Source organism: Bombina bombina, chromosome 4 (assembly GCF_027579735.1).
Source record: "Bombina bombina isolate aBomBom1 chromosome 4, aBomBom1.pri, whole genome shotgun sequence".
Classification (NCBI taxonomy): Eukaryota; Metazoa; Chordata; class Amphibia; order Anura; family Bombinatoridae; genus Bombina; species Bombina bombina.
In genome coordinates this window covers 1,159,580,374-1,159,605,085 of record NC_069502.1, presented here as the reverse complement: position 1 = coordinate 1,159,605,085, position 24,712 = coordinate 1,159,580,374, and the positions used below count along the sequence as shown (strand labels likewise).

The 24,712-nt window shown below is 37.2% G+C and overlaps 1 protein-coding gene across 1 annotated transcript; it reads left to right on the top strand.

Annotated features, from left to right (window-relative positions):
• Positions 1-8,538: 8,538 nt before the first annotated feature.
• On the top strand, positions 8,539-21,655 carry SDE2 (SDE2 telomere maintenance homolog). Its single transcript, XM_053712619.1, has 7 exons — positions 8,539-8,694; positions 13,373-13,490; positions 14,207-14,318; positions 15,548-15,717; positions 17,907-18,018; positions 18,914-19,325; positions 21,094-21,655. The coding sequence occupies exons 1-7, from the start codon at positions 8,590-8,592 to the stop codon at positions 21,307-21,309; spliced, it is 1,245 nt and encodes a 414-aa protein (XP_053568594.1). The 5' UTR covers positions 8,539-8,589; the 3' UTR covers positions 21,310-21,655.
• The last annotated feature ends 3,057 nt before the right edge of the window (positions 21,656-24,712 follow it).

The following is a 24,712-nucleotide window of genomic DNA, read 5'->3' as shown; positions in this document are numbered from 1 at the left end:
TTTGTATTTATTTTAACTAGGTACAATAGCTATTAAATAGTTATTAACTATTTAATAGCTACCTAGTTAAAATAATTACAAAATTACCTGTAAAATAAATCCTAACCTAAGTTACAAATACACCTAACACTACACTATCATTAAACTAATTAAATAAATTACCTACAATTATCTAAACTAAAATACAATTAAATAAACTAAACTATAATACAAAAAAACAAAACACTAAATTACAGAAAATAAAAAAATTACAAGAAGTTTAAACTAATTACACCTAATCTAAACCCCCTAATAAAATAAAAAAGCCCTCCAAAATAATAAAATGCCCTACCCTATCCTAAATTACAAAGTAATCAGCTCTTTTACCAGCCCTTAAAAGGGCTTTTTGCGGGGCATTGCCCCAAAGTAATCAGCTCTTTTACCTGTAAATAAAAATACAATACCCCCCCCCCCGACATTACAACCCACCACCCACATACCCCTACTCTAAAACCCACCCAAACCCCCCTTAAAAAAAACCTAACACTAACCCCCTGAAGATCTCCCTACCTTGAGTTGTCTTCACTCAGCCGAGCCGAATTCTTCATCCAAGCAGGGCAGAAGAGGTCTTCCATCCGATTGAAGTCTTCATCCAAGCGGAATCTTCTATCTTCATCTATCCGGAGCGGAGCGGCAGCATCCTGAAGACCTCCGACGCGGAACATCCATCCTGGCCGACGACTTCCCAACGAATGACGGTTCCTTTAAATGACGTCATCCAAGATGGTGTCCCTCGAAGTCATCCAATCGGAATCTAAGGGACGCCATCTTGGATGACGTCACTTAAAGGTACCTTCATTCAGTAAGAAGACTCCGGATGAAGAGGATGCTCCGCGTCGGATGTCTTGAAGATGGACCCGCTCCGCGCCAGATGGATGAAGATAGAAGATGCCGTCTGGATGAAGACTTCTGCCCGTCTGGAGGACCACTTCGCCCGGCTTGGATGAAGACTTCTCCCCGCTTCATTGAGGACTTCGGCCCGGCTTGGATGAAGACGTCTCCCGGTAAGTCGATCTTCAGGGGGTTAGTGTTAGGTATTTTTTAAGGGTGTATTGGGTGGGTTTAATTTTTAGGTTAGGGTTTGGGCGGCAAAAGAGCTAACTGCCCTTTTAAGGGCAATGCCCATCCAAATGCCCTTTTCAGGGCAATAGGGAGCTTAGTTTTTTTTAGATAGTATTTTATTTGGGGGTTGGTTGTGTGGGTGGTGGGTTTTACTGTTGGGGGTTGTTTGTATTTTCTTTTACAGGTAAAAGAGCTGATTAATTTGGGGCAATGCCCCACAAAAGGCCCTTTTAAGGGCTATTGGTAGTTTAGTTTAGGCTAGGTTTTTTTTTTTTATTTTGGGAGGGCTTTTTTTATTTTAATAGGGCTATTAGATTAGGTGTAATTAGTTTAAATATCTGTAATTTGTTTATTATTTTCTGTAATTTAGTGGGGGGTTTGTACTTTAGCTAATTTATTTTAATTTAGGTAATTGTATTTAATTTAGTTAATTTATTTAATTATATTGTAGTGTTAGGTGTTAGTGTAACTTAGGTTAGGCTTTATTTTACAGGTAAATTTGTCTTTATTTTAACTAGGTAGTTATTAAATAGTTAATAACTATTTAATAACTATTCTACCTAGTTAAAATAAATACAAACTTGCCTGTAAAATAAAAATAAACTCTAAGCTAGCTACAATGTAACTATTAGTTATATTGTAGCTAGCTTAGGGTTTATTTTACAGGTAAGTATTTAGTTTTAAATAGGAATAATATAGTTAATGATAGGAATATTTATTTAGATTTATTTGAATTATATTTAAGTTAGTGGGTGTTAGGTTTAGGGTTAGACTTAGGTTTAGGGGTTAATAACTTTAATATAGTGGTGGCGACATTGGGGGTGGCAGATTAGGGGTTGTAACAAGAATGCATCCCTCTCTTGTTTTGCATTTATGTATTTTGACAGTTACTTTTAAATGTCTCTTGAAGATACCTATTATACATATTTACTAATTGGTTGGCTAGCTGCAACTCACTGGCCTTACATTTTTTTTTTAAACCGGGTCATAAAAGTAATTGTCTCTCCCCTGAGAACATTCATTGCTGTTTCCCACAGAATTTCAATCTTGTCCCAATAATCTGCGTTATGCTCTAAAAATTAACTCCATTTTGTTTAAAGCCAGGTTGTAAATGCACAAATATTTATTTTACCTTGATTTCCCACTGCTGTTAATATTTTTAATGTGATTGGCGCATGATCTGATAATGTAAATTCTTTAATATCTGCCATTATCTCTTTTTTCATTAGCGATTCGGAGATCAAGAATATGTCTATTCTCGACAATGAAGAGAATCTCTTAGATACGCAAGTATACGCCTTCTCGTCTGGATTTTGAAATCTCCAGATATCTCGCAATTTAATAGTTTTACACAAATTCCTAAATAATTTCCCTTCCTTTTTTAGCCTATTATCAAATCTCCTGTTTTGGGTACTTTGTCTATCTATCGGAAATTGAAGAGTTACATTAAAATTCTCTGCTACTACTAAGTTATACTCCATATACTCTATTAATCGTGCTTGAATTCTGGACCAAAATTCCAGATCAAGTTCATTCGGGCCATAGATGTTGCATTTTACCAGAATTGAGCCCTTTATTTCTAATTTCAAAATTAAAAATCTTGAGTTTACGTCTACAACCGTTTCCAGAATTTTATATTCCAAATTTTTACTAATTAATATGGCAACCCCTTCCTGTCTCTTGGAGCAGAGCGTCGCATACACCTCACCAACTGAGTTACTTTTTAATTTACAGATTTCCTTTTCTTTTAGTCTTATTTCTTGCAGAAGAGCTATATCAGTATTAAGTTTTTTAAAATGTTTAATAATTGCTTTTCTTTTTATTTTTAGGTGAGGTGATGCCTAACACGTTCCAAGATGTTAATGTCACTGCGCTGCTCATCATCTTTCTAAACTCTTACACCCAAGAAGAGGAGCTTGGATAGAATCGGGGAATAGTGAGAGAAGAAAAAAAAAAAAGGGACAAATTTTGAACTGGAGGGGACTACAAAATTACAGCGTATTCTGTCCATAATTATAATCTTTTCCACTGTCTAAAATATATTCATCCAAAATACATACAAGCCAATATATATCTCATGTATGGTGATATCCATATCCATAATTGAGATTCTTCCAGATCTACAAAGATAACTGTAACCAGATTCATAATTTTCAGGTAACGTATGTAATATATACAGGAGCCCAGTAAAATATCATCATTAACCTCACGGTCCTTATTCTTTTGATAACATATCCAAAAAGTGTTTTGCTTCTTGTGTACTCCCAAATATTTTAATACCTTCCTTACATTCAACCTTTAAGATGGCAGGGTAAACTACATATGCCTTTAATCCTCTCTAAATAATTTGACAACAGATCTGAGACATACTCTTTCTCTTAGTTGCTGTCTCTATTGAGAAATCCTGGAATATCAATATTTTTAAGTCATCAAGTACCAGGAGTTCTTTCAGTTTTTAATATGCCTTCATAATTTCTACCTTATCTTGATAATTTAAAAGTTTTGCTATAACTGGTCTGGGATAAACTCTATATGAAGACCTAGTTCTGATGCCAATCCGATGGGCTCTCTCCACTATTATTTCTCTTGTTAAAGTGAATGTAAATTTTGATGCAAAAGTGCAAGGTTTTTAAAAATTCAATTAAATACAGGGGCACTTTAATTCATAAAAATTTACATTTCACTCCTGTTGTGAAAAAAAACTTATCTTTTAATCTTGACAGCAGCTCCAGCTTCCTCCACCCGTCGCAAAGCCTCTTCCTGGGTCTAAAATGAGGAATCCGGCTTCTTCCAATCACGGCATTGAATCAGACACTGATTCCCCCGGGGGGGGAAGCCGTGATTGGAGGATGACCTATACATCATTTCTGACATCAGAAATGGATTGCGACGACCGGAGGAAGCTGGAGCTGCTGTCAAGTTTAAAAGGTACGTTTTTTTCACAACACGAGTGAAATGTAAATTTTGATGAATTAAAGTACCCCAGTTTTTAATCAAATTTTTAAAAATCGGGCACTTTAGCATCAAAATTTACATTCACTTTAATAGCATTTGCATACATTTTGGGATTTCTTTCGATACTAATTTCTCTAAATCATCATTTAAAAATTTCTCTGGAACACCAAGTATTGTAATATTGTTCCATCTCGCCCTATCTTCCAGTGAGTCTAGCCTTTCCTGTAGCTTATTTGTTTGTGAGACTAGCATTTCAATAGTTGATTCTTTCTCACCTAGTTGATCCTCCAAATTGGAGATTCTATTCTCAGCCTCTTCCATTCTGGCATTGAATTGTTTAAAATCAATAGATATCTCTGAGATGTCTTTCCTTATATTTTCAAATTCGACATTTGAGAAACAATTTATTGAGTTTCTAAGCTCGAGACTGACTGTTCCCCTGATGCTGTAGTGATGCTTTCAGTGCTATATTTGTTTTTATTTGTTTTTATTTCTCTCCCTATCTTTAGCCGCCATCATAGGAGATTTGTCTTTCAAATTGTGAACATATTTCTCCATGTGTTACTAGGAAAAAGAAAAATAGTGCAAGTAATGTGTGTGTGTGTAAAAAATAAAAAAAAGGTGAGATTGTGTATTATTCAAGAAAATCACACACAGAAAATACAGGGGTGAGAAGTGTAGCAGTGTAAGGGAGATATCTCCTATTGAGTTGAGAAGAGAGAAAAAATAAAGAAAAAAAAATTGAGTGACCTGGGTGCAAAAAAAGGATGTGTTCCCGTTTACTTAATGGCTCAGTTATAGTATAGCCAATTGCAAAAATGCTAGGGCTTTTCAAGTCCCTGTGGATTTATTTTCTATTGTATCCCAGAGAATGAAGGAAAAAGAAAAAAAAATGCCAGTTACATGTAATTCCCAGGAAGATCTCAGAGCTCTTGCTTCTTTTACTGATTAGACTATAGGGCCCTTGAAAAACAACTCCATCCAATCATAAAAACATGCTTAACCAGCTCCTGTTCACTGAGTGATCACAAACATCTTCCTTCAGAGATAGCTTCTGTTGGAATCACTCTGTCTTTTAATATCAGCAGAGATCTTTCAAACATGAACCAGTCTTTTAAACCAGCCAGATAAGGCTCAGATTAAGGTTTCCAAATGACTTTGTATCAAGCTTTATATCAGACTCTTATCCTTCGCTGCATTAAAAAAAGAGGGCATATTGTCTCCCTTATTACAGACATCTTCACTGGGGTACTAATATGTCTGCTTGGAGCGCTATTCCTCCCTTTCCCCAGACTTACAAATCATGTAATAGTTCCGTATTTAGTGATTCCCACACACCCTCTTTTTCCATAGAAAGTCACACATCACTATTCCATTCTGTACTTTCAAAGCCTCTTTTTTTTTTAAAGTATCTTGCTTATGCAGCGTTTGCAGTGATTTTAGACAGGTAGGATTGCAAGCATCTTCACAGGGATAGTGCTTAAATAGCCGTATTTCTCAGTTCTAAATTCCCATTCACACCTACCCCAGACTTATAAGCAAAAGCATATATGCAGCAAAAGCCCTCTACCAGTCATTCAGCATAGAGTAAATAAACAGAGGCCAGAACACTTATCTTTTCGTTGGTTTCAGGACTCTTTAAGTAACTGCGATAGCTTGCATTGTCTTTCCCTTCCACGACAGCAGAAAACCAGGCTGGCAACTTTGTATGGAGCAGAGAACGGGGTATCCGTTACGACACCTGCTATTACGGGTTATGCCTTTCCGGGGAGAGACTCACTCTCGCACTGATGTCTCCATCTTGCTGCTTGCTCCCTAAGCGCTTCCCAGCCGCTTTTCGACAGTGCCGTATGCACTGACCTCTCAGTCCTGCCCTCTTCTTCCTCGGCTTACCGGAGACAGGCAGCGTGGTTTGTCCCGGCTTGCTTGGGCCTAGGGTCTGCTATGCGGCATTTGTGATGCGGAGGTTGGAGCAGTAACACTTTGCGCTCTCTACCTCAGCCCGCCCACCGGAAGTCAAAACAACGATTCAAATTTTTCTAATTCAATTATTGCATAATTCGAATCAAATTATGCAATATTTGAATTTAAAAAATATTGAATCAATATATTTCCAATATTATGTATAATGCTCTCTTTAAATGCAATATTAAAATTATGCAATATTAAAAATAGAAACATTTGAATCAATATATTTGTAAAAGTATTTCTAATGTTCTCATAAAATGTAATATTTGAATTATGCAATATTTGAAATAGAAAATGTTGAATTAATATATTTCTATCTATTTTGTATCATTTCACTTAATTCCCTACAACATGAACTATAGAACTTCTGAATAGTGTTTGTTAAATCGAATGTTACATTTGAAAATTTGAATGTGGATATTCATTCTAATTATCAACATTGGAAAATGAAAGCAACTTTTGAAAAACCGGAAATAAAATTTGATTACTGAATTTTAATGTAATTTTGTTCTTATCATAATTCGATTTTCCAAAACAAATGCCCACGGGAGTATTCGTAATAGCAAGCGAATTCATAGTATATAATTTAAAAGTAGAGGTCTCATGGGAAAAATATATATTTTCAACAAAATTTGTAGTTTTATTATAATAGATTTTTTAATATTTAACATGACCCTTATTGTCCATTCCATTTATAATTAGAGGCTTATTTTAGAGGGCAAATACAAACGGATTAAGGTCATGTGATGTATCAGAACATAAAGCATAATAAACAACATTTTCAAGCATCTTATAACTCTTAAAACCATACTTTAATTTCTTCACTGTACAGGGGTTCAAAACAAGAAAAGTAAGACTAGCTCCCAGGCTGTAAGTCATGTCATATAACTAGGAGCCTTGGGAAGTTTGAAAGTTACCTTTCTCAAATGTGTTGGACCCTCAGATGTCCCTAACAAATAAAGGTCCTGTTTCAAACTAACCCGAAGTTAGACACTCATTATTCAATACCTAATGGGAATTTGCAAAACGTAAAAACTAAGCTTTGTGTCACTTAGTGACTACTACCCAATGATATCCATGACTGAGAAGAATCCAGTGACCCTATCTTGGGGATAAGACCCCTCAGGAGACCTTTAAATGCACTACCCCAAACCACAACCACATGTAATAATGGCAAATATATCAATCATATAAACATCTGTCCTATAAAAACTAATCTGTGTGTCACATAGTGACTATTACCCAATGATACCCCATACTGGGCAGAATCCAATGAAATGAAGTTAGGATCCTAACTGACACAAAGCTTTTAGTTTTTGTTGGGCAGATGTTTATATGATGTATGTATTTGCCATTATCACCAATGAGAGTGGATAGGGGCAGTGCATTCAGGGGGTTCCCGATTGGTCTTTCCCTCAAGATAGGGTCTTAACTTTGAAGTCACTTGATTCTACTCAGTCTGGGGTATCCTAAGGTAGTTGTCACTAAGTGACACAAAGCTTAGTTTTTATAAGACAGATATTTGTGATGATGAATTTATATGCCTTTATCAGCTATGAGAATGAATAGGGGGCAGTACATTCAGGAGGCTCCTGAGGGGTTCTATACCCAAGATAGGGTTCCATACCTTACCAAGATTTATGGCTAGGTTAGGGACTCGAGAGGTTGAGGGGACCACCACTATTTTATGGAGTGGCAGCCATGGTCACAGGTGGAAGGGGACAGGATAATGGTCATGGTGGTCAGTGGGTGTGTCTGGGCAGTTTGTGGGCATGTCTGGGTAGACTATGGGCAGAGCTAAAGAAAATTCTGCAAAATCAGGACATATGGCAGCTGGCTGTCTAAACAGGACAGTGGGACAGACCTCAGAAGGAGGGATTATGTCTCTCATAGGGACAGTTGGGAGCGGGGTCTGGGATCATAACTTTGGTAGTGTCCACTAAGTAACAGAAAGCTTAGTTTTCATTGTTTTACTTTGTTTTCCGTTAACAAGCAAATACCTATTAGGTTTTGAATAACTAAGTGACTTCAGATGGGTTCGGTTCGGTCTCCAAAGAAAGTTCTAAGTAACATGAGTTTTTTTCTTTAATGTGTTGATGTATATAGAAGTGGTGATCCCATTATTCCGTGCTTCTTTTGAGCTGTATAAGTGCTCTCTTCTATCTACAGACCTATAAATAGTATAACTATAAAAAAGCTAGTAAACTTTAGAGCATTAGTCACGTCATTCCCAGCCAGATAATAGTATAACGTACTCAAAATATACTTTTTTGCAATGTCGGCCATCTTTGACATGGGCAAAATTCATAACATTAATTGCAAACTATTTACAATTAGTTAGCGAACGTAAATTACTTGGGCAGGACAAAGGTTACACTTTGTCACTAATTATTAATGTACACGTATCTTTTTGTTAATTTACCTTGGAACGGACATACAACATTCCCAATACAAATATGGCACCTTCCGTCGTCTTGCGCAACGAGACGTTGGTTTTATTTTACATGACGTAATGACACGCCTCCTCAGCTGACGGTGTTTAGAATTACTCTGATCTAGGAGGCAATGGCGGTGATTGTGTGGGTGCGGGATGCTGTTACCGGCAGGGTTTGTTTGTATGAGCGGCCACTGGGAGCCGTGGTTCAGGAACTGCTGCTTCCGGCGGGATTGGTAAGTGTTGGGCACCAATATATTAGTACGGTTTGTATGAATGCGCTGTCCTTTAAGTCAGACATAACATAACGTATTATAAGAGCTTAGGGACATACATGTTATCTATACCGAGTTAGGTAAAATCTCAACCACCGAGGGATAATAGGTGCTAGAAAGTTGCGGGATACTTTCTTGTTGTTTGGTTTGTTTCTAGGATTCTAGTGAGGAATATAGATAGAAGTTCACATGTGATATTTCTATTCTCACTTTCTAGAAGCTTTTAAAAATTACACCTCGGGTGTCTAAACTAGTCAATGCATATGGTCAAACTTGTATAAACAGAAGTGCAACAAATCAACGTCACCTGTAATTTGTGTATTGTAAACCAGTAGAAAACCACGTACACTCGCCTGTGCTTGTCACCTTTGCGTAAAATGCTTGTGACTTTTGTGCGAAAACCCTGTCACAATACGGAGTGACTGAAGCAAAAATGGCTTAGGATGTGGTCTATTGCAAGAAGGTCAGCCAGTTGCATATGCGTCCAGAGCTCTCGTCAGTCGAGCAGAATTATGCTCAAATTGAAAAGGAATGTTTAAAGGGACATTCAACACTGCCCACAACATTAATCTATGTTGAAAAACTAAAAATAAAGATCAAGGTGCACCGTGCCCCCTTTCTCTTAATTCCTGCCTTCACTGTTGAATCCTCTACGATTACTTCCAAATTGGTGTCCTAATATGGTGTCCTAATATGGCTGCTTAACTCCCCCCCACCGTGACGTATAGAGCTTCTTCTTCAAACTTGCTGCCAGTGATATCCCATCTCTCCTACTTCAATGCAAAGTGCATTCACGGCCGTTAGCGCATGCGCGATACACTAGGAACACTAAAAGCGGAACCATAATAAGCCAATTTGTTTCAGAGTACTATGCGTAATATAAGCGGAACGGAAACAAATTGGCTTATTATGGTTCCGCTTTTAGTGTTCCTAGTGTATCGCGCATGCGCTAACGGCCGTGAACGCGCTTGGATTGCAGTCCGAGGAATGGGCTATCATTGGCTGCTGGTTTGAAAAAGGTGAATACGTCACGGTGGGGGGAGTTAGGAAGCCATGTTAGGACACCAATTTGGAAGTGATCGTAGAGGATTCAACAGTGAAGGCAGGAAGTAAGAGAAAGGGGGCACGGTGCAGCTTGATCTTTATTTTTATTTTTTCAACATAGATTAATGTTGTGGGCAGTGTTCAATGTCCCTTTAAACATTGTTTGCTTGCCAGCATTTTCATCATTATCTTTATGGCCGGGATACAATCGGAGCTGAAACTGATCACAAACCGATAATAGCCATATTCAAAAAGCCCCTTTTATGTGCTCCCAAGTGTTTGCAGAGCATGATGCTTACATTGCAGCATTACAACCTCAATGTTGTCTACAAGCCAGGATGTGAAATGTACATCAGTGATGCCCTGAGCAGAGCTACAACGGATCATGTGACACCCAGAGGTGAGCATGAGCATCATACAGCTTGTTTGCTGCAACAGGAACAAACTTTCATTGCTAAATGTCACGGATCAGCGGCTAAATCAGCTCATACAGCACACAGAGATGCAACTTTACAAGCACTGAAGTCTATTGTTCTGAGTGGGTGGCTGGATGAAATGGATGCAGCACCTGCAATTGTGAAGGAATATTGGTCCTTCAGAGATGAGATCAGCGTACAAAATGGTATCTTATACAAAGGTCCAAGAGTCATAATACCAAAGTCACTTAGAGCAGAGATGTTTTTATGCATACACTCAAGTCACATTGGGGGTGAGGCGTACTCTTTACTGGCCCAACATACAAGGTGAAATCAAAGACTTTGTCAGCAAGTGTCCCACTTGCAATGAATATGCACATTTGCAACAACAAAAAAAACCATGATGTCACATGAGATACCTACACGTCCAGATCGTGAGTATAGACTTATTCAACTACGCAGGAAAAGAGTATTTGATATTAGTCAATCATTATTCAGACTTCTGGGAAATTTAACTTCTTCCTGACTTATCCTCTGAAACTACAGTTAAGAGGTGAAAGGCTCAGTTTGCGCGTCATGGACAACCAGATAAAGTGATCTCCGATAACGGCCCTCAGTTCGCAAGCTTACAATTCAGGAAATTTGCCACTGAATGGGAGTTTGAGCATGTGACTTCTTCACCACGTAATCCACAGGCTAACAGCAAAGCTGAATATGCTGTGAAGATTGTTAAAAATGTATGCAAGAAAGCACAAAGTGATGGTAAAGACCCGTGGAAGGCCATCTTACATTGGAGAAACACTCCAACCGAGGGCATGGATAGTAGTCTGGCACAGAGACTGTCAAGGAGATTAAAGACCTCCTTACCAGTTGCCAACAAGCTACTTGAACCCTCTGTGATACATGGTATACCAGAAAAGTTACGACTTAAAAGGCAGATGTTCAAGGCACGATATGACACATCTGCCAAAGATTTGCCTAAATTGAATATTGCGGAATGAATCCATATTAAACCGCTGTCTGCAGATCGAACAAGTCATTGGAGAATGGGTACCGGTCTGCAGAAAGTTGCACCACGCTCCTATCTTGTGGACATTGAAGGAACCCTCTATCGCCGCAATTGTGTGGATCTGCGAGTGGCTGAGCAGCCTGATTCTCAATATCCAGTTGACAGACCAGACTCATCTGATACTATATGGTCACACTCACCCACTGGCAGTAAGGAATGTACAGAGGTGATGCCACAGACTAATATTAATGACAGTCCTGAGCAAGTAGGTATACCTCATGGCAGTCAAGCACAGAGCATGCCAGCAAGTATTGAGAAGAGCCCAGTAACCTCAGAGAGGACTAAGAAACTTTGTACAAGGGGGGCCAGTCTTCACCCGTAGTGGCAGACATTCACAGCCGCCCAAGAGACTTGACCTGTAGAATGTTGATTTATTAACACTAAAAGAGGGAGATGTTATGGGTGTTATGTTTAGTTTATATGCATCTCTATAATTTATTTCTATTGCACTTATTTCCTGTTTTGCATTTCCTTTTTACTGTTTTTTCTCTGCTAAGATCATGGCTTCTGTACATGAATGCCTTGTACTGTCATTATTTACACCACATAAAAACAGCAAGCTTGTGACTTTTGGGGTGAATGCCTTCAGACGTGCACGCCACCTTTGTGCGCTTCATTTACACAGTCTAGCTTAATACATTCAGCAACTTTCTGCGAATCGGTTAATTCTATTTCTCATTTAAAGCACAGTGTGAGTAGACATTAAACTGTCAGATACATCAAAATTATGAACTAAGTAATACAAGAGTACAATATTAAATGATTAAAATTAAGGTTTTACATGTTAAAAAAAAAAAAAAATAGGGGATCTTGGGAGACTAAACTTTTTTTTTTTTGAGAAATAAGGAAGATCCCTGGAGACAAGGGACAGCAGTTATAAATTAGATTATAAAATGATAGTCCTATTGTACAATCAACTTCTGACATTAAAAGGATATGTTAATGCATTATTAAAATACTGATATTTGTCAGAGTGAGGGTTTTATTATTAGACAAATTACCCCTGGTAAGTATATGCTTATTCCCCACTAAAGGCATTAAAACAGTTACTCTTTTTTCCTCTGAGATGGACCTAACAGGGCACAGTTGGTGATTGATAGTTACATGTGTATATCACTCCTGATTGGCTCACTGACTGTGTTCTGTTCAGTTATAGCAGTGCATTGCAACTCTTGAGTGGTACTGTAAATTTGTGTTTAATCCCTTGTAATTAAAATCAAGCCGATTGTCAAACTCATGTGAGACGTACATCACCGTCATCTCTCTTCAAAACTAGGCAATTTATATGAAATAACATTTATTTATATTCACATCTGCAACATTTTCCCAGAAATGTTTATTCAAGTAGGAAATACTGTTTTTTCGTCATGCTCCATGCAGCCATACTGTCTGTAGTTGCTATCTGAAAAGCTTTGGAGGTGTCTCCCCATAAAATTCATGACAAAGAGCTTGATTCTCAAAAACTTGCCAGCATAGAGATAAGTGACTCTCCTGAACATAAAGCATATTAGTTTATTCACCTTTGAGATACAGTTCGCATGGTAAAAGTTGCCTTTTTAACGATTCCTTAGAGGCCTTGTTATACTGTACTGATTAGACATCGTATAGAAACTCAACACACCCGAGGGCTTTAGAGAATAGGGCCAGAAGTATCGCACTAGAGAACTCCATTGTATACGATGGACCAAGTAGACAATAGACAGAAGCACACTTGGAAAAAATACTACATTTGTTTTGTAACTGTGTGATAAAGAGTATTGTAAAAACAAATAACACTTCACTATTTCACTTTTTTAGTCAAACCTTTTTTTTTTTTTTCACAATGTCGTATAGTTTCAGTCAAAATTTCAGACTTTCATTCCTGCAGCAGAACTTATTGAATCTTGCCTATAGCTATTTAAGGGATTGGTGCTGCAGTAATAAAATGCTCTGACAAACCATTTCCTTTTCAATACCACTAGAATAACACAAACTGTACCATACATTTACTGTATGAAAAAGTGAAAACAAACTAGTGTCATTTTAGCCGGGGTTATATTATAAGTCCTCATCACTGGTTACATATTACGTTTCCATGACTCTTGGCTTATGCACTTTTTCTCACCCTTAGGGAATACCATTTTTGGATGTTTATGTGAAGTGTAATGGACGCCTGGTTAGCTCAGAAGAGGAACTGCAGAATGGAGCCACTTACAGTCTTGAGCCTCGGCTCCGTGGTGGAAAAGGAGGTTAGTAAAATGTTTACAGCTCAATTTGCACAAAATGCTTGTGGCATTCGGCTCTTTTCTGAGCCAGATTTATTCTTGTAAAAGTTCAGCACACTAAGATCTGGATTTGCACAGACCACCTTGTGTTTAAAATTTCACAAGAATAATACCGGCTCCGAAAAGTGGCAAATGCCATGATCGGTCGTCTCCTTCCGCATTCAACAGCTAACAAAGGATCCAAATGCACATGTCTATCTATTTGGCTCAATCGTTCAAGGGCCATAATTGTCGAACAATGACATGATCTAATTTATTAGAGTATGTCATTTTAAGAAAATGTACCCTACGCTACTGTGTGTTTTAACCCCAGCAAAGGGGTTACACACACACACACACACAGAAGTACAGCTTGGGACCCGCAGAGCACTGCTGGTCCCGAATGGAAACCACTGCTAATCAAATTAGCAGTGTTTGTAACAATGTATAATGTTTTGAACATTAACTCTGCTGCCGTAGAGTGTTAAAGTCAAGTGCATGCTCCTGAGCAACTTTGAGCCTACCATTACAGTTCTCCTTTAAGATATCTTCAGGATATACATACAGTATGCCTTTTCTGAATAAAAATATATCTTTGTATTGCTATTCTGAAAAACTTTATTGTAATATCCAATCTCCATTTGTAGCTTTTCAGAAAGAAAATGAGATTTGCAGTAACTGATGATCTGTTTGCTTTGCAGGATTTGGCTCTATGCTCCGGGCACTTGGTGCTCAGATTGAAAAAACCACCAACAGAGAGGCTTGTCGAGACCTTAGTGGAAGACGACTTAGGGATGTGAATCATGAGAAAGCGTAAGTAAAGTTCTGCCTCTTATATTCTTTCTGATTACATCCCTGTAAAGATTAGTGACAGATTTGTATTTCAAAGAAGCTTTCACCATGAGTGTGCTTCCGCAGGCTAGTTCCAATATACTGAGGTGCAGATTCCTCCATGGAAGAGCACACCAAAAGGGTGAACCCAAACCGCAAAAGCACAACAGTAATCCATTAAGGAAGGCACAAAAACAGAAGTCTCGCATGTTTTGCAACGTCTAGTGGCATTTAATTATAGACTAATGTCAAGCACAGTTGTATCACAATTTATAATTAGAGAAACTTAAACCCTTACGGTAAAAAACACAGGTTAAGAACAATACATAAAAACACATATTTGAACTTTGTACAGTCTGTCCCATCATATAGTTATTCCAAGTTCATACCTAGGGATGAATGTGTTTGTAACTTCCAAATTCAATATGATTCATTTTTAGCTATATTTTTATATTCCCACCTCTTGGTGCTGATTTTGTAACAATGATTTTCATGAGTGCTAGCCATATGGCAGTATGCTAGCGCAGCTATTGGCTAAGAGGTGGAAACTTCACCTCATTGAAAAAAAAAAATTAAGGATTTACCATCATTTTTAAAATTTGAATTTCAAACCTGTGCACTTACGTCATTTACCTCAATTTCTGTTCTTTATAAGTTCACTACATATTCAACAGATATTAAGTGCATAGAGTAAAAGCAAAGAACAATTGAATAAAAAAATGGGGTGAGTTGCTCTATGAGACATGTTTGGCTTGTGAGCTTACATGCTAAAAGATGTACACAGGGAGTGTTTGAGAGAAGAAGTGGGATCTTAGGTAACAAATTAGAAAATAGGTCAAAGGGACATTAAACACTTCGAGATGGTAATATAAAAGGATAAATCGTGTGTGTGTATATGTATGTGTGTGTATATGTATGTATGTCTTGAGGGCAACTCACTAAGATCTCTGCTAATCCAGTTTTTAGTGTGTTGCACTTTCACAAGAAGAAATCCGGCTCTGAAAATTGCCAAATGTGGCTTGCGGCCTCCATTTTCAGCATTAGGATCGCCTGAAATAGTTGAATGCACGTCTACTTATCATGTCTCTAGTTATATAATAAACCTTGTAGTTATATGTTGAGTGGTTACGGTTCTGATTAGCCCTGTAGTACTTGACTTTGTACTTGTAAGCTGCATTTCAGTTCAGCGCAGTAATATGTTTATTTCACAGCATGGCGGAATGGATAAAGAAGCAAGCGGAGCGGGAAGCAGAAAAAGAACAGCGGCGAATAGAAAGGCTACAGAGGAAGCTGGCAGAGCCAAAGCACTACTTCACTGACCCTGAGTACCATAAGCAATGCCACGATATGTCTGAGCGCCTGGAGGACTCTGTGATCAAAGGTAACCATGGTCGCTGTCCTTTTGTATTTGCGCCATAGCTTAACTTAAATTCAGAAACTGATGGTCTTTACAGAAATATACCTCTGTATACACTTCTGATCACTTCAACTTTAAAAGGACAGTAAATCTGCCCTCCGCTAGCAGTTATGGCCAATTCTGACCCCCTCATTTTACCTTGCCCCCTCCCTCCCTTGGTGTATTTTGTTTTTTTTCCTCTCTCTCTCTTTCTCCCTCTCATGTATATAGTAAAATGGTTACTTCTGTGTTTAAAACTAAAAAAAAAAAAAAAAAAAATATAGAAGAAACCTTGGCAGACGCCTGAGGATATGACGTGATTTTTATTTGATTTTGGACTTGCGACAACAAAGACTGCAGATTTATATCTTGTCGCTCACATTGTCTTACACAAATGTTATTTACTACTTTATAACTTTGGACCTTCCGGCCTATTAGGCTAATACTGTTTACGAATACCTCACTGTTGTATAATGTTTATCTTGTCGTATCGTCTTGGAGATATATTTCAATAAAATCTTGTTGGAAAAAAAAAAAAAAGACAGTAAAATCTTTTAGATTGTGGATGACCAGTCCTGAAACCTGAGAGCGTATGTGACAGGCTTCACCACAAAGTTATCTTGCTACATATCTGTCCCTAATTTGCATTTTATTTCTTATCTCTCCTGATGAAGCCAAACAAAAATTGTGTTAACACAATGACAGTGGCAAAGCGCCTGATTCAAGGCCTGATTGGCTCCTCTAAATAAGGAAAGTGGTGGTGAAAAACAATTGCTGCAAACGAGGCATTTTGTTCTAGTAATATTCAGACTCTTATGTTAATCTAGTAAAAGACTGCAGAAAAAGTGTTAAATTACAAGGTGTTTACTGTCCCTTTTTAAATTAGCAGAATTGTACGGCTTATGCTTGCTCAAGGGCGGCAAATCTACGTACAGACACAGTAACAAATCTCTTGCATGCCCCAGAGAGGACAGGGATGTTAATAAATGTAAGAAACTCTTCCCCAACTGTCAGCTGCTTGAAGGTCACTCCGGGATGAACTGTTTTGCAAATGAGTACTAGTTTTGTACTGTACGATAATATCAAGCAAACATGGGATGAGCAAAAGCAATTGTGGGTGTCACTTAGTCAGAAAGTTACAAACGTACAGTTTGTAGAAGTGGGGTGAATTTTTGGGCAGCCTTACTTATAGCAGAGTAGCAAACAATCCTATTATCTCACCATAATATGTTCTATATTGTGATTAAGGTAATAATTTCCATATTGATGTTATAATATCTAATCTGGTTATTAGAAAACAACAAGCTACTAACGCTTGATTTCTTATTCAAGCACAGTGTACCCAAAGCCTTTATTGAGGGTGACGTGTTGTAACCAAACTAAACATGAGCTTGTTGAACTATTTGTTTAGAAAAAGAGACGGACAATGACGGCAAACAATAGCAATAGATTTTGTGTACATTTAAAGGGACACTGAACCCAATTTTTTTTATTTTGTGATTCAGATAGAGCATTACATTTTAAGCAACTCTCTAATTTACTCCTATTATCAAATTGTCTTTGTTCTTTTGGTATCTTTATTTGAAATGCAAGAATGTAAGTTTAGATGCCGGCCCATTTTTGGTGAACAACCTGGGTGGTTCTTACTGATTGGTGGATAAATTAATCCACCAATAAAGTGCTGTCCAGAGTACTGAACATAAAAAGCTTAGATGCCTTTTTCAAATAAAGATAGCAAGAGAACAAAGAAAATGTGATAATAGGAGTAAATAAGAAAGTTGCTTAAAATTGCTGCTCTCTCTGAATCCTGAAAGAAAAAAAATTGGGTTCAGTGTCCCTTTAATGCATTATAAGTAGTTAGAATGTTTTGTACGCTTTGTTTTTTCACACTCACTGCTTTTGCAATAATACATTGTGCAACTTTTGTTTTTATGCTGCAATTGCAGAATAGGAAGTAATGAATTGTTGCATCATTTTCATAGTCATTAAAGTTACTGTAGTTATGAGCACCAACAGCTGTTGATTTTTCTCAGTTTACTTCATCTTGCATGTTAAATAAATAAATAAAATAATAATGTGATTGTTCCTACTATGATCACTAGGTGTCCAGTTTGTTTTACCTACTCTAATAAAGTGCAAAATAAAAAGCGTTGTGTTTTTGTTTTAAAATATAGGCATACAAGCCTCCTCAAGCTCAGTGGTTTCACCAGAAATGTGTGACAGCCGGAAGCGCAGGAAGGATCTGGAAAGTGGCAAAGCAGCCTCTGGCAAAAAGAAATGCTTTTGGTAAATTATTGGATTAGTGTTTTGGCCTTTGAGGATATTAATTTACACGTTATCCTGACACTGCTTCAGTTAACAAGAACACTTCTTTAGGTTAAAAGACCTTTATTACACAAACTGGTCACCAACATAAAATCAAGCTATATTTCAGATATTCAATCATTAATCATGCCTGATCAGTAACAGGAAATGCTGTAATTTTTACACATGCATTCACAAGATCTACCAATCATATCACATATCACCTTTTACTCCCTCTAGTGTACAGGTGCAGTATTGAACACGATTCATAGCTTATATAAGTATAAATAAACATCCTAATAAATGGTACACCATTTACTATTCTTAATCAAATGTTCAACTCTGATAAAACACTTAACAAAACACTCCAAAAACTGCTCCATTTACCCTCACCCTGATAGTGTGGCTTACTTTAAACTCCTATAGATATATACAGGAATGCAGTGTATCACTTATGCAAGTGTGCACGGTGCATCTGCAGAAACGCATTGGGCTAGATTACAAGATTACATTATTTTGTGCGAGAAAAACAAGGCATGCGCTATCTTCAAGATTTCGGATATTATGACTGCGTTAAAGCATTCATCCCATAGACTTCAATGGAGAGTGCTTAAAAAAAAATCTGTTATCGCTGACGCTCTAACAGTAGCGCTCCTTGTAATCTAGCCCTCAATGTTTTAAAATGAGGACCACACACACTAAAGGTTTATATTGCCTACTTTTCCTCCCAGAGCGGCTGGAGTGCAAAGGCAGAACCCTGTGCCTTCTACATACTGCAGTCTACTTGATTAGCCTCTGTTTTAGATATATTTCATATTCCATATAAATTTAAATAGCTTATGTGGTTTTGATATTATGATTTTTTTTTCCCCTTTAGGACTGGTGTGGAAGGAATAGAACCCTCTTCCGACAGCGGTAGTGACTCTGATGAATCTCCTTGTTCTTCGTCAATGAGCGGACAATCGTGCAAACAGTCAAGTCCAAGTTTACACAGCCATGACAGCCAGAGTGATTCTGATGGATCAGAAAAAAATCAACATTTGTCAAAGTTAGAAATCCTGGACCAGCAGAGTGCTGCTGCAAACCTGCAAAACGGCACTTCACAAGAAGAGCCGCAAATCTCTGAGGAAAAAGCAACTGAAACCACCCTGGAAGCTGAAGAGCCGGACTCAAAATCTGTCTCTGATGCTGGGCAAGAAAATTCCACTTCTGATGATAAATTACCTGAAAATACAGAACGTGAGAAAAAGAACCTTGAAACAGAACACCAGCAGCACACACAGAATGCAGTAAGAAAACGTTACTTTTATTGATTGCTGTGATCTAATGTTTGTAGTTTTTATAGTGGAGAATATTAATTATTTTTGGTTCTTCAGATGTTGCCATATTTTTTTAAATTTGTTTAAAAAAAAAAAATTCTACTGCTTATTTAAAACAGACTAACTGCTTTTGCATTGTCTTTTTATTATGCACTGGTTGAGTATGCAAATCTAATGTATTTAATCGTTTTTAATTTGAAATGTTTTAATATGTTTGGGTGTTTATATGTATGACCTAACATATGTTGCTTACAATATATGTATATTTAAAGGGACTTTAAACACTTTGAGATGGTAATATAAAATAAGTCGTATATATATAAAAAAAACTCTACTATATACTTATTTTGTCCCCTTTTTTTCTGTAATTCCATTTAGCTACAACATGGCAGCTCCCATTGTTTTATAGACATTAAATCTTTACACTAATTGTCATTTAAACAACTAATGAAACTAAAAAATACATCACATTTTATTCTCAGACTAATCCTTTTCTTTGAATGCTTCACTCTATCTAGCATTTATTTAGTATTTAATGTTCCTTTAAGATGTTATAAAATAGGCAACTGTGTAAACCAATGTTTATTAAGATATTCTCACAGATGAGGTTTGTAGAGCTTCAGCCTTGTGACATGATTTATAAATCTGCCACATTAAATTGTAGCATAGCTCAGTATGAGAAACAAAGTGAATCCAGTTAGTATCTGATTTTCTATGTACTACATTAGTACTTCTGGGTGCATATGTCAGATTTCACATGCTGCTTTACTGCATAAATTTACCATTTTAAATGAAAAAAAGTAAATGGCTTCATAAAAACGCAAAATAAATAAATGTTTTAAAAGACACAAGTTCATAATTATATTTAATGCATCATTAAAGGTCACAGTATTTTTAGCAGTAAATAAAATACCTTAGTGTAGTTTGTCTTTTTTACCTTGTTTTAAAGGTGCCAGTGCTTCCCAGTGTCCACCAAATGCAGATTACTCCTCTTGTATTGACTGTATTGTCACTCCAGAACTGAAACAGGAGTAATTCTTAGTTGCATGCGTTTGGTGGGCCGAGGAGAGTGTCAGAAGCAACCAGTGTCATTTGAATTTAGTTTTCTTGGACTATTGCTACTATATAGTTGTGCCTTCCCCAATGTTTTGTGTATATTGAGTTTGACAAATTCAGATTTACTGACAGTCAATAAAGTATTTTTTAATGTCAATATTAAAATCCTAAAACTTAAAGGGATATGAAACTGTGCTCCTTTAGTAAAAAACATAAATAATTAAAAAATGTTAAACATAAAATAAACAGATTGTATTAAACAGCAAACAACTTGTTTTCTTGTGAAACAAGTACTTACAAATACCCACTGTCTGCTGCTAGATAAAAATGCTGACATGCTGAGAAAGTAAGTTGCATTCTGCCTCTTCTGAGCATGGACAAGAACTGACTTCCTTTTTCTCTAGCATTTGTAAACCAGCTCAAGTTGCTCTAGCTTTGACAAACTATATACCTTCTTGTACAAACCCAAGCCCCCTTGTGGGGCTGTGACTGGAAGTAATGGACCCTGCACAAATGACGTTAAAAAATAAATTAAAGGTAAAATCCTTTTTTATAATGCATATTGCAATGATTTCTGATGTTTATAACCCACTGCTTCGTGCTTCTTTATTACAATGAAACACTGTTTTTATATCCCTTTAACTAGCATAATAATTGATCCTATATTTGTTGCTCTCCGCAGGACTCTTTGCCTTTTGACCTCTTGGCGTTTCAGTCGGCTGCTGAATTGGAAACCCTAGGACTAGAGAAGCTGAAACTGGAACTGATGGCCCTGGGGCTGAAGTGTGGCGGTACACTGCAGGAGCGAGCAGAGCGGCTGTACTCTGTGCGTGGCCTTTCTAGAGATCAGATAGACCCTTCTTTATTTGCAAAGCCTGCAAAAGGAAAAAGGAAATAAAGCAACGTGCTGTCTTGACTGTGGGTTTTGTTGATACAAAGATGGAATATTTTCACATGATATTTATATTAAACCAGACCCCACTGCACATTCTTCCTTTACAAAACGAACAAACTGTCAGCATTACTGCTGCCTGGTGCAGTGAGCATAAGCTGGGTACAACTTGCTCTTGTGCCCCAATAAGTTTGCCAACTTTACTTTGCATTTGGTAATGTAATTAAATCTTTCACATGCAATAAACTGTCACTTTGTGGTAGGAAAATCACTCTGCCAAAACCATTTTTTTGTTCAGTGTTTTATCTGTATTCATTTTATAAAAATGTAATAAATTTTTATTGATATCCTATTAGTTTTTTTTTAGTCATTTTTTGTTCTTTTAAGTCTATCTTCATGCACATTTTATTGGGGGGTAATAGATATATAGATACATAATTATAGATCTTATTATGGTTTAATAGTCAGGGGTTAAAAGCTACTTGCCCAGAGGCAAAAAGTTAGTAGTCCACTCAATGTTAAAGATAGGGTAAAGTCAAATCTCTAAGTTGTCCTGGACCACTGGAAATTTTAAGCCATGTAAGTATTCCCTAAAAAGTGCACTCACATGGAGAAAATGTCTAAGTATACCCAGCACTCGCTCTTAACTTTTTATTTGTGACGTTTCGGGAAGAAACCTTCCCCTTCCTCAGAATTTGCCTCAGATTTGAACTAGAAAATATTATTTTGAAAAAGATGTTTGTATTTGGTCACCCTTCATTACCACCACCTCCTGGGCAGAATGATACATTTGAGGATCCTTTACAAAATTTAGTTTTAATAATTCAGAGCTGGCATGTTGTGATCTGGGCAGCCAGGTGTGTGGCACATTTTGGTCCTGGAGATTTTAAAGGTTGCCCTGCACTCAGTACTACTACTTTTAGTAAAAATGTAACTTGTAGGTTATACCTTACGTTATGGATAAATAATGTGCGAATTCTGTTTTCAATTACAGCCCATCCAAAATTTGATGATGAATTATTATTTTTAAAAAGGATATTCCAGCCAAAATTGTAACCCACATGAATGCATTTCAGTTTTGAATAGAAGCATTTTTAAATATACATTTATTTACAAAAATGCTTCTAATAAAAGCTATAGCTGTTTGAAAAGTGTATTTAAAGTATGTACCAGCATTTTAAACACAGCACTTGCTCAGAGAGCCTAAGGGGCTTGTACCATCGGGTAATGACTCAATTTGTTGCTGATAATACAAGCCCCACTGGTGCTCTGAGCATGTGCAGTATTTAAAATACTAGTGCAGCACTAGTTATGCTGCACGTGCAGTGAAAAATGTTAACACTAAAACAGTGATAACTTTTACTAGAAGCATTCTTTGCCAATACATGTATATTGCAAGTATGTTTCTATTCAAAGATGTAATTAATCTTTGTTCATTTACATTGTGACTGGAATGTCCCTTAAAAAATTCTAGATGGAGTTGGTTATTTGTTCTGCAATACACAGAAATACCTCTAGAGGGAGATGAAGGTGCTTGGCTCTGCAATACACAAAAACCTCTTTAGCAGTGGTTTTCTAAGTGTTGAGGCGACCCCCCCTAGAAGAGCGTGAGAGCAAAGGAGGTGCAGGAACAGTGACACTTCACACTATCCTATGGAAACCACAAGCAGCAGCAGACTTTGGCAAACATAGTTTTTTTTTTTTCAAGAGACGATAATGCCACTTGCTGTTGTGTAGGTGGAAGAAAGGCACTGACGTCTAAATCCACTGACACAGACTGAGTTGCATTTGTCGTAACAGACCTGCTACTAAGGTCTATGCGGTCCATTGTCTGTTGTCGCTGAATCCCTCCTGTGTCCCTTAGAAACTTGCAGATAACAGCCCTTAAAAGCTCTCTACACTGATTACTCTTAATTTCCCTCAATAGAACAGACCAGACTCTCTTATTGAGTTTAAGCAGGAAAACAAACTTTATTAACAGCACAATTTGAATAAAAAAAAAAGGGTTGAGCAAATTCCCCACTTGTCCTCTTCCCACAATCCCTGCTTTCTTGGTGTCCTTCAGTAAAAAGACATTTAAAAAACAAAATGGCAGTTGCAATCGGCAACAAAGAAGCAGTTATCACATAGACGATAACATATAATGTGGAACGAGTTTGAACAGAGTCTCGGGTAGGTAAACACGTGACAGTCGTCTTGATCAGTAACTTGCATTTAACACAGGAATAAAGTGCAGATTGAAACGTGAGTGAAACACTATTTTGAGTGAGCAGAATCGGTTCTTAAAAGGACAGTCAACGCCAAAATTGTTATCGTTTAAAAACATAGATGACGTCTTTACTACCCATTCTGCAGGTTTGCACAACAGACATTGATATATTACTATTCTTTATAACATTTTAACCTCTAAATTTCTACGCCACTACAGACAGCCTCTTATCACATGATTTTTTTATTTGTTTTTCAAAACACGACAGCTAATCCATGTGGGCCATATACATGACATTGTGCTTTCTCCTGTGGAGTTGTGCATGACACTGCTCTAATTGGCTAAAATGCAAGTCAATAGATAATAAATAGCCATGTGACCAGGTGGCTGTCAAGAGGCTTAGATACATAGTATCAGAGGTAAAAAGTATATTAATTAAACCATAATGGCTGTGCAAAACTGAGGAATGGGTAATAAAGGGATTATCTATTTAAACAATAAAAACATGAATTTGACTGTCCCCTTAAGAGTTGTATATTTCAACAAGCTATTGGCTGCAGACTCAAGTGACTTTTTGATAACTGTCCCTAATTGGCCATAGCAGAGAAGGTAACCTAAGTTAAAATATGGCAGCTCCCTTTGTTTTATAGACACCAAAACTTTACACTTATTTTGTTGATATTTTTTTTAACATCTAATGGAACTTTATACAATACATCTACATGTTATTCTTAGACTAATCTTTTCTTTAAATGCATCATTCTATCTAGCATTTGTTTAGTGTTTAATGATCCTTTAAGGCAGGGGTGTCAAACTCATTTGAGTTGCGGGCCATTTTTCACACAAGAGCAACTCACGTGGGCTGCACACTACCTATTTTCTTCCTAATGGGAAAGAGTCTACAGCCGCATTCATTACTTGTGGGAAATAAGAACCTGGCCACCAGGAGGAGGCAAAGACACACCAGCCAAAGGCTTAAATACTCCTTTCACTTCCCCTATCCCCCAGTCATTCTTTGCCTTTCTTCCCAGAAGGTTGTCAGAGAAGTGTCGGAAGTTTTATTTTTTAAAGAAAATACTTTTATTAATTTTTACGTAAAGTGTCTCTCTCATGGAGGGTAGTACTCTTCGCAAGGGGACAGGAGTTTTAAGTAGTCCTGTTAGTCTCTCAGTGACGGGCTGGGCGAATGTTAGAGTCCGG